An 11205-nucleotide genomic window follows, 5' to 3' on the forward strand; every position below is an offset into this window, starting at 1 on the left:
TGTTTGCCCCCTCTCCAGTTTCTTTTAATAGTCAACTCTTAACTAAAATGTCAAAATGTAAATCTATTTTAAATACATGTCTGTGAGAAAACGGTTATAAAGAAAGTGAGAACCAATGAGAAAGAGACAGAGAGAAAGAAACACTAACTCTTTATTAGGTCTAAAATAAGTGGTCTTTTTATTGTGCTTCTCAAGCATACTGAAATATACACCGGAATGGCAGACAGTGATTGTTTTGACATTCGGGATTGTTCGTGGCACACAGAAAAAGTTAAATAAAAACAGAATTTCACATAACATTAGATTAAAAGGGGTTGCAGGCAGAATAAGATGGTTGGAATGGGGGTGAAGGTTCAGGGGTCACTGGCAGTAGAAGGTGAGCACGTTTTCCTGGTTCCCCCGGACCATCAGCACCGGAGGTCTAAGGTCACGGGACAGGGTCTCCAGCCAGGCCATGTAGAGGGCGCTGGGACACTGTCCCCTCCTCCCCACGGGCATGGTCCTATACACACACACACACACAGTGAGATCAGTTACACCGTTCGTGGGCGACTTGTAGAAACGTTCAGGTGGTAAACAGAGAGCTCACACTATGATGATGGCTGCATCTCTGGAATAGTCCTGTAGAATCTCGTTGAGACGGATCTGTCGAAGAGACTAGACACCAGAAATCACACACATATATAAACAGTCAAACACACACAGACATATATATACACACACAGACAGACAAAGACATACAGAATAAAGTTAGGACTTAACCTGTGCTGTAATATCACATTTAACATCACAAACGCATCTTTATATGTTCACAACATGTATTACAGGGACTGTGTCAAGGCGTCACCTTGGCCTTGTTCCTGGAGAGCTCCTCCTCTGACACCATCCACGGCTGCTCCTGTCTCCTCTCCTCTGCCTGGCCCTCCTTCTGATTGGTGTTCAGCCTGTAAGGCGCCAGTAGGTCCTCAAACTTGCGAACGCTGGAGGGTGAAAGAGGATAGTGCAGAGACAGTGGAATTTCATACAGCTCAGAAAACCAACTGCATCTCCTGTTTCAGACATTCTATGAAGTAATGAACTGAAAACTGAACTAAAGGGAAACGCACAGTGTGCCAGTTTCCTGAAGCCATATCATGAACCATCACTGGACTAACACAACTTTTTATAGAAGGTCTCATTCACAGACAATCTGCTAGAATTATTCTAGAATTCTTTCAGAATTAATTTTTAAGAATTATTCTTGCTTTCTCCTAGAATTTTTCTAGAATTCCGGAATGTTCTGTAAGGGCATGTGAGTAAGGGCATGTAAGGGGAACAAGGTTTTCAGCATGGAGAAAAGATCCTACTGTTCAGGCTCAGGTCGGCCGTTGATATCAGGCAACACCTCAACTTCATGGAAACCAAGACGGAACTTCTTGATGAGACCCAGCACTCTGAAAGAAACCATGGGAACCGGTCAACCAATCACAGCCAGGCTGGCACCTATCAGTATCTACTTGCCTCTAAATACAGACATCTATATTTGTCCTCTGGTATCATTCACAGATGCGCAGGGAGAAGTTCAAACACTGGTTGATTCCAGGTAAGGAGAGGACATGAGAGGTGAATGTTGTTCAGTTTGATCCACCAGTTTGATCCATCAGCCACCACATTCATGTATTACCTTCATGTACCTACATTCACCTACATGAATGTGAGACAACAGCGTGTCCTTCAGACAGGACATGGAGGAGGGTACTCACTCCTCTCTCTGCTCCTCCTTCTTGTGCAAGTCTCCGCCCACAAACACTCGCACCTTACAACTGGCCCAGCGCTTCTTACGCTTCAGCAGGTAGGGCAGGAGCAGCGTCAGACCTGGCGGTGGAACACACACAAATCCACACGCACACACACACATTGGCCGGGTTACCCAGATTCGTTAAGAAGCTCTTAACACTAAGAGCTTCTTAGGAGCGTTCTAAGAGCGTTCTAGAGCGTTCTTAGAACGCTCTTAAGACGCTCTTAGCGTTAAGAGCTTCTTAACGTATCTGGGAAACCCGGCCATTATCACATACACGTGCACAAATAGAAGAAACATAATCATGCACGCACGCACACAGTAACATAATGCATTCACACGCCTGTGCTCATCATTGTCTAACATCCCATCTCCAGCCCAAAAGAAACCAAACAGGTCCACATCCACCCCACGATAGTAATGTATGGTATTATCTATCCCATAATGACCTCCGTCGTCAGACAGCCAGTAGACATCAATGGTCCTCTTTCCCTGTCTGTCCTGGAAAACCGTGTGAGGCTGTGGCTCGTCAAGAGGGGAGGAACAGCCTGCTGGAACACAACACATCGCCATGATGTATTCATTCAGCAGCCGCTTTTATTTTGAAAGAGATTTTATTTTATTTACACATAAAAATGAAGGAGCCTTTTGACTCTTGCTATGCCGTCAAACTGCTCTGCCACTGCGCTATTCCCACATCACACAGTCGAACCTGCTTTTGGAGGATACTCACTCGACATCCTTTTTATGTAAATAATCAAAGAGAGAAACGTGCCCTAGTCCAGTCATACGTACTTGTAGAGGTGGCTGAAGCTGCAGAAGGCATTGTGGAGCTAACCCTCTCTGGGCCCAGATCAAAGCTTGGGTTCACTGTTACAACAGGGGGGGAGATGGGGTTAAATGTGACCTGTGGGAGGAAGAGTGGTGACCATCACAAGTCCTGGCTGTGGTGTGGTGAGATGTGGATTCTCACCATGGAACTGATTTGGTCGAGAAGGGTCCAGCCCTTCCCTTATCCTCAAAACACACACTCCATACTGCAAATCGAAGGCATCACTGAAAAACACACACAGACACACACTCTCTTCTGAATGTTTGTCACAGTTGCTTAGGGGGGTTGACAGAGAGAACTGCATTTCCATTGGCCTGAAAGTTATTCTTGGTGTCTACAGACTGTGCACAGTATCTAGCTAGCAATCAATATTAGCCTCCCTACTTGAGGCAGCTAAAGTGACATTTCAGCATTTCATAACTATTATTTAATTTAGGATGCCTGTGTAGTTTAAACGTGTGGCGTGTGTGAGAGTTAACCTACTGCAGGATGCCTATGTAGTTATCCATGACTCCAGGTGTGTCTTTGCGCCAGTCTCTCTTGAAGCCCATCAGAACAACGTTAGGCTTGATCCTGCCCAGCCCTGCCCCCTGCAGGCCACAGATGGTACAGACAGACTGTCAGAAAACACACTGCAGATACACTGCAGTTGACTCCAGCTAGCAAAATCACCCATCCTCTCCACGAGATCACAGTGAAGTGCTTCAGGGGTCAGATTGTATGTGTTAAACGGATGTTTTACGGTTTGTAACAGTGTTAGAAACCAGACACACCTGTAGCCAGGTCAGAACCCAGACCCACCTGTAGAACCGTCTGAACCCAGACCCACCCGTAGAACCGTCTGGACCCAGACCCACCCGTAGAACCGTCTGAACTCAGACCCACCCGTAGAACCGTCTGAACCCAGACCCACCTGTAGAACCGTCTGAACCCATACCCACCTGTAGAACCGTCTGGACCCAGACCCACCTGTAGAACCATCTGAACCCACACTCACCTGTAGAACCGTCTGAACCCAGACCCACCTGTAGAACCGTCTGGACCCAGACCCACCTGTAGAACCATCTGAACCCACACTCACCTGTAGAACCGTCTGAACCCAGACCCACCTGTAGAACCATCTGAACCCAGACCCACCTGTAAAACCGTCTGGACCCAGACCCACCTGTAGAGACATCTGAACCCACACCCACCTGTAGAACCATCTGAACCCACACTCACCTGTAGAACCGTCTGAACCCACACCCACCTGTAGAACCGTCTGAACCCAGACCCACCTGTAGAACCGTCTGGACCCAGACCAACCTGTAGAACCGTCTGAACCCAGACCCACCTGTAGAACCATCTGAACACCACTGCGGAGGTTGCTGGCCACCACTCCACAGTAGAACGACTTGATCTTTCGCTGGTTCAGCCAGTTTACATGACTGCTGCTGTTGACGGCTTCCATCATGGAGGGGTCTCCCTGTGGAGAGGGTCAAAGGTCACAGGAAGGAGAGGCACAGGTTCAGGGCTGGGGTCGCATTTGTTTGTTCAAGTTCAAGTCTTTTATTGTCAGATGCACAGAACAACATAGGGTCAGACTGCACTGACATTTTTAGGACAAGACAACACAGAGCAACCTGGCATAACATAACATATAAGTACACAGAACATAGATCTATAATAAGATAAAATATAGTAAACCTCCTAATATACAAATAATATACAATATGTAATACAGTAAGCCTCTAATACACATAATAACCTATACTAACCTTATAAACCTATACTGACCTAAGACAAGTGAAGTACAATCGTGCAATATTACTGATAGTGCAACCAGTAGCTGAAAGTGACAGTGTGTAAAGTGACTAGTGAGAAGTGTATCAGTTTGTGGGTTCTTGTAGGGAATGGAGAACGGAAAGGAGAACTTACCGTGACGTTGACACACATCATGAGGCTGAGGTTCTTGGTGAAGGTTCCTACAAAGTCCACCAGGGCGGGGCGAGAGCTGGGGGGCCCGCTGAGAACCAGACACTGGGGCCTGAGCAAAGGAGAGGCAGGAGAGACATGAACAAGCAGAGGTAGAGGAGAGGCAGGAGAGACATGAACAAGCAGAGGCAGAGGAGGCAGGAGAGACATGAACAAGCAGAGGCAGAGGAGAGGCAGGAGAGACATGAACAAGCAGAGGCAGAGGAGGCAGGAGAGACATGAACAAGCAGAGGCAGAGGAGGCAGGGGAAACGAAATCAGAGGAGAGATGAGATCAGAGGGGAGACAAGATCAGAGGAGAGGCAGGAGCGACATGAACGAGCAGAGGCAGGAGAGACAAAAGACAAAGAAGACAGATGAATACATACAAGGGTAAATATACGGATAAATAAATCATTCTCAGTTTTAAAGAAATAGAACAGAACCGAATATTCATACGACTCAAAGCAGCCTGAGTAGAGGGAGGAGAGACGTTTGACCTCTGACCTGTAGTTCTTGATGTGGTCGTCCACCATGTTCAGACCGACACAGTGAGACAGGGCCAGGTTGTAGGAGCTGGCCTGCACCGACGAGCCCCAGTTCACCGCTGTGACACAATCACACAGATCACATCAGACAAACCACAGCCAATATCTATTTGCATCACGTAGAGACAGCGGGAGTTTGTGTCTATGAGCGTGTGCGTGCCTTACAAGGTCTTTTGTACAGGGTGTATCCCAGCAGGAAGATGACAATCCCAATGGCAATGAGCGCCGCCCACCACGTCAACAGGAACATGATCACCACGGAAACCACTGCGCCCAGCAGCGACAACCACTTACTGTAGTACTTAAAGGAGGGCCGCCAACCTGTAAACACATCACAAAACCTTGACATGTACACTCCACGCTGATCAACACGTCCCATGTCTGTTACCGACGACGTTTCCAAAGGGACGTTACGCCCAAAACGCGTTGCTAAATTGACATGGTGCTGACCGGGTGAGTTGGTGATGGAGGCATGAAAGCAGCTGAAGTTGATGAGGGCGTAGGAACACAGGAAGAAGTTGGAGATGATGGGGGCGATGGTGTTCAGCTCCGCTGGAGGGGGGGGGGGAGTAGAAGAGGAAGAGGGGAGAGAGGACGACAGAAGAACACTCAGGCTCAGTCCGTGTGGGATCACAGCATGCCACAACCTTCATCTCGCTCGTTCTCGCTCTCACCAATCAGAATGAAGCAGATAGCGATGAGGTAAGTCAGGACGTAGCCTCGGATTGGCTCATTGTTCTTCCCGTAACCTTTCCCAAAGAAGCCGATGAGAGGGTATAGTTTATCCTTGCACAGACACTGAGGGAGAGAGGAGGTGACGTGAGAGGAGGGGACATGAGGAGAGTACTGCAGGAGACCTTTGCGAGTTGTAACACTGGAATCAAGCGGGTCACTGAGGGGCTACATGTATGTTCAAGAGAAGCTAAATGGTAGTTCCACAAGTAACTGTGTTTCACCTGGAAGACCTTAGGAGCAGACACCAGGCAGGCCAGGGCAGAGGAGAGTGTCGCCCCAAATATCCCTGCTGTGATCAGAGGGGCGAATCCTGACACCAAGCTCATGGCCTACAGGGTGGACAAGGAAGAGAAACGATAGTAAAATAGATGTATACACGTAACAAATGTATACTTGACTAAGACGAAAAACCTACTTGGCAAAAACAAACACAAACGATTCATAGTTTATGTAACTTGTAAATGATTCAGGTGTGTATGTTTTGGATCAGAAGTATTTGTTAGTACTAATTTGTTTTAAGTGTTTACCTGCTAATATTAGATTACTGTTGATTAGTACTCATTAATACTTGACTACCAGTGTTTACCTGGTCCTAGTAATTACTGTTGATTAGTACTCATTAATACTGGACTACCAGTGTTTACCTGGTCCTAGTAGATTACTGTTGATTAGTACTCATTAATACTTGACTACCAGTGTTTACCTGGTCCTAGTAGATTACTGTTGATTAGTATTCATTAATACTGGACTACCAGTGTTTACCTGGTAGTAGTTGATGAGGCCGTGGGGACAGGTGTGGTTGTTGGCACAATCAGAAAAATCCCAGCCATAAGTACAGGCCAGACCCTCGCAGTGTTCAGAGCTACCCAAGGATATACTGTCATTCATCGATCCAGAGGCATCACGCACCACACATGACCCTGGGATACAAACACACAGCAGCTCATAAACACAGAGACACAAACACACTCGCTCATACACCCATACATGCAATCATTTAATCCATTTTCAAATATAGGCGACACACATTCCACACCCAAAAATGCCAACCCAGGGTAAGTGTGTGTGTGTGTGTGCCACTGGTACCGATGGTAGCCGATATGGCGAGGTAAGATATGGTGGTCCAGAATATGGCCATCAGAGTTCCTCTGGGAATGGCCACAGCAGGATCCTGAGGGGCAGAGAGGGGGGCGTTACTGGGCACGCCACTCCACACGCCCGAGTACAGAACCCAGTCTCATATGAAGAACACCCCTCCAACAGCAAGAATGTTGATTCGAATCAGACTAGTCTTGACAGTAGAGCAGAACAGGACGAGACAGGAGAGGAGAGGAAAGGAGAGGGGAGGAGAGAGGGGAGGAGAAGACAGGGGGTCAGATGGCTGAGCGGTTGGGGAATCAGGCTATTAATCAGAAGGTTGCCGGTTTGATTCCTAGCCGTGCAAAATGACGTTGTGTCCTTGGGCAAGGCACTTCACCCTACTTGCCTCGGGGGAATGTCCCTTATTTACTGTAAGTCGCTTTGGATAAGAGCGTCTGCTAAATGACTAAATATACAGGAGATTACAGGACAGGACAGGAGATGACAGGACTGGACAGAGCAGACTCCAGCCTGGGGCGAGCCACATGCCTTTAAGTCTCCAGAGATATTGGCTCCTGCCAGGATTCCTGTGGCTGAGGGGAAGAAGATGGAGAACATTCCGAAGAAGCTGCCATCTGGCCCACGCCAGGCGGGAACAAAGTTTTCTGCAAAGATGTCCGCTACGGGAAGAGAGACAGGGGGAGGAGGAGGGTGGAGTCGGTTGTGATTGTGATTGTATGTGGCGTACATAACCTGCAAATGGACATCATCACTGAACACCAGGTACAAATTGAGTCCTGTCTATGAGAATGTTTCAGCCACAGGGTTCCTGTCTGATGGTGATGAGGAGGTGAAACGGAAGGTGATTCACTCCTGACCTCGGTAGCTGAAGAATCCCTTGGCCTGTTTTTCTGTGGTAGCAGGAATTATGGTCCCCACAAGGTAGTTAACAAACGACACTATGATGACCATGAAGAACAGGACCTGGGCCTGAAGTTGGCAGAACACACAAAGTTCAAACATTTTGTGAAGCCTCACATCACATCACAACAGTCCTGTTGGTAATAAACCTCTAACACACAAATTTTTTTACCTTTGACTCCCATTCCATGCCGGCCAAGGAGAGGGCCAACAAACATGTGACCGTGATCACTCCAATGATGCGTATGTCATTGATGGGATCCACCATGCTGGCTTGGTTCTCCTGGAGGGAAACAGTGTGTGTGTGTGTCAGAGAGAAGTTGACTGTGATGTGCATGTGTGTATGTGTGTGTGTATATATGTGAGGGAGTGTGTGTGTGTATCAGAGAAGTTGACTGTGTGTGTATGTGTGTATGCGTGTGTGTGTTTATGTGTGTATGTGAGGGAGTGTGTGTGTGTATCAGAGAAGTTCACTGTGTGTGTATGTGTGTGTGTGTGTATATGTGAGGGAGTGTGTGTGTGTGTTGGGGTAGAGACACTGACACACTCACTTGCATGAGAACCTGTACAGTCTCTGCGAAGCCCACCGTGTGCATGGCCACAGCCACAGCGTTGGCAAAGGCGAAGATCAGCCCGATGGAGCCTCCCAGCTCTGGCCCCAGACTCCGTGAGATCAGGAAATAGGTCCCTCCTACACACACACAGAGGGCGTGAGAGCGTGTGTGGTGCGTGTAAGCGTGTGTGCTGTGTATTTGTAGTGTGTGCGTACATGTACCTCCTTTGACCTTGCCATTGGTTGCAATAGCTGAGGTGGAGAGACCTGTGATGCCGGTGATACAAGAGGAGAGGATGATGATCACCCAGGTCAGTCCTGAGGGAGGAGATAGAGAGAGAGAGATAGAGAGAGAGAGAGAGAGAGAGAGAGAGAGAGAGAGAGAGAGAGAGAGAGAGAGAGAGAGAGAGGAGGGAGAGAGAGAGAGAGAGAGAGAGAGAGGAGAGAGGGAGAGAGGGAGAGGGAGAGGGAGAGGGAGAGGGAGAGGGAGAGGGAGAGGGAGAGGGAGAGGGAGAGGGAGAGGGAGAGGGAGAGGGAGAGGGAGAGGGAGAGGGAGAGGGAGAAAGAAAGAAAGAAAGAAAGAAAGAAAGAAAGAAAAAGAGGCAGAGAGAAATATAGATGGACCAAGAGAGAGAGAAACAGAAAGAGTCACCGCCTGACACGTCGTTAGTGTGTCACCACGACAAACACAACCCAATCCAAGGACAGCGAGCGTGCTGTGTGTGTGACCCACCAATGCCGGCCTGTCCTGTGATCCACGGCAGTCTCAAGTATAGGATCACCCCCCAGATGTTCAGCATGCAGCGGATCTACAGACAAACAGGTGAGGGGGAGAGAGGAGTCTCAGGTTCTAGACAACCGTGACCGGTACCATCAGTTCCCTTTGAACCCCGTCTTACCATGACGCCCTGGACCCAGCCGAACCTTGTGGGCTCCGGCGGGGCGCCCGCCGCCTCCTCATCCTCCAAGTCTTTATCTGCAGGCGCCCCCGACACATTCCCCTCCCCACTGGTCTCTTCGTACAGCGGAGGGGGGCTGGGGTCCTCCTGGGGAGGGAGGGAGGGAGAGGGGGGGGCGGAGGGGGGGGGGGCGGCGGGGGGGGGGGATAGGTTGATGAGGAAGAGGACACACTCACATCAGTGTCCTCCCAAACCCAGACTAGGGCTTCACTAAACGTCTATGGTGAAGTTTCGGAATCAAACCCAACTGCGTGGCCTCAGGGACCAAAGCTTGATCTGGATCACAGAGGAAGCTCAGGTCGACTGTGTACCAGACGCAGTGGCTTCCAGCTTTCACTCTACACGGGTGGGATCTGCAGGCGTACTGTGTACCAGCTGTGCTCCCTACCTCGGGGCTGGCGTGCAGCTGGAAGAGGGATGGTCTGGCGCGCCTCTGTCGCCCCCAGGCCTCAGTGTTGGCGTAGAAGTCGTAGTTAGGCGGCTCATCCAGCGTCTCGTAGCCCGTCATGGGCACAGAAGCCATGGAGGATCCGTCACCGTTGTGGTGATAGCTGTCCAGGCTGTATCCTGGCCCATCCTGGCCTCCGTTGGGTAGCTGGGTTTTGTAGACCGACAGGCGGATTCCGTCCTCCATCTCAGGACAACCGTCGGTAAGCTAGTAGTTAGCCGTCGGCAAGCCAGCTGTTAGCAGGATAACATGCAGTATTGCAGTGTAGTACACTCAAGTTTTCAGACATCCAATGACAGCCACTAAAACCACCAGTGAGAAGAACGGTCAGCGAGACATTACTCCGGACGAAACCAGTCCTCGATAAACCGGACGGTAGACTAGTCAGGTAATGGGACAGGGCTGGTGGGGAGAGAGGTTTATATAGACGTGCAACAGGAAGGGAAGCCCTGGGCCATGCTAGGACCAGTCAATGTTCACCAGACTCTCTCCTTTAACAGTTCTCGGAGAGCGGGGTGATTAATATTGTGTTGGATAACTGCCTTCGGGGCTTTACCAGTTAGAGTGCAAGCTGTTTACAGGCTGCCTGTAGGGTTGTTACACCGACTGGCTGAAACCAGAACTAAGATAACCTTGACAGGACGATGGAAGGACATTGAGAGCTGGAAACAGACCCGGGGGTCTAAAAGGTTCAGTTGGAACGATTTGGGGTCATTTTTGTGAACCTGGGGTATGATAGATTTGAGTTACAGACAACAATGGATGTATTTCTCAAACTATCGTTGATCTGTACAAACTGTACAGTTCCAGTGGGAGGAACACGTGCTCTGAGCAGGACACCATCTTAATCTCCTCGTCAGTCCTGCACACTCATAAAAAGACGTCCATCCAATGAATGAAGACCTTTATGGGATTTTCTTGGATGTCCTTTCTTTTGGATAATGATGTATTTGATTAAACAAGTTTCTTGGAAAATGCTACTTTTTATTGGTTGTACTTTGAGTTTGTGTATTGTTCCACTGTCTGACGATAACAATGACCCTCTGGGATTAATAAAGTATCCATGATCACAAAGGTGTGTTGTTTCTTGTAGGCACAGATTGAGGGGACACTTCTAGAAATTCCACCTGGTCAATTAGCAGGTCCCATAACTTTTTCCCCTAAAATAATTGTGTGATGCATTAGGAATCAAAAGAGAAGCTGGATAGCCTATAGAACACTAATCACATCAAGTTGTGTGAACGTTGGGATCCCTATTAAAGTTGATACGGTATCAGTCATGGATTTAACAACGGCTTACGTGCTCTGTCCCAGGGTGAGTAAGAAACGTTTTTGTAAAAGATCAGGGCTTGCTAAACCTGCGTGCCCAAGGTCATCTCCGCTAATAAACTCAGAGTAAA

The 11205-nt window shown here is 48.6% G+C and overlaps 1 protein-coding gene across 1 annotated transcript; it reads right to left on the reverse strand.

Annotated features, from left to right (window-relative positions):
- Window positions 1–134: 134 nt before the first annotated feature.
- slc12a3 (solute carrier family 12 member 3) lies at window positions 135–9321 on the reverse strand. Its single transcript, XM_047033813.1, has 25 exons — window positions 9298–9321; window positions 9132–9207; window positions 8621–8716; window positions 8397–8536; window positions 8018–8128; window positions 7803–7914; window positions 7474–7604; window positions 6931–7015; window positions 6607–6764; window positions 6066–6173; window positions 5784–5907; window positions 5560–5661; window positions 5275–5430; window positions 5069–5168; window positions 4527–4635; window positions 3943–4074; window positions 3093–3199; window positions 2751–2833; window positions 2573–2647; window positions 2227–2328; window positions 1743–1854; window positions 1347–1433; window positions 848–980; window positions 590–657; window positions 135–502 (listed from the first exon to the last, which is right to left on the reverse strand). The coding sequence occupies exons 1-25, from the start codon at window positions 9298–9300 to the stop codon at window positions 361–363; spliced, it is 2652 nt and encodes an 883-aa protein (XP_046889769.1). The 5' UTR covers window positions 9301–9321; the 3' UTR covers window positions 135–360.
- Window positions 9322–11205: the final 1884 nt, after the last annotated feature.

The sequence above is a fragment of the Hypomesus transpacificus genome, chromosome 14, assembly GCF_021917145.1.
Source record: "Hypomesus transpacificus isolate Combined female chromosome 14, fHypTra1, whole genome shotgun sequence".
NCBI lineage: Eukaryota > Metazoa > Chordata > Actinopteri > Osmeriformes > Osmeridae > Hypomesus > Hypomesus transpacificus.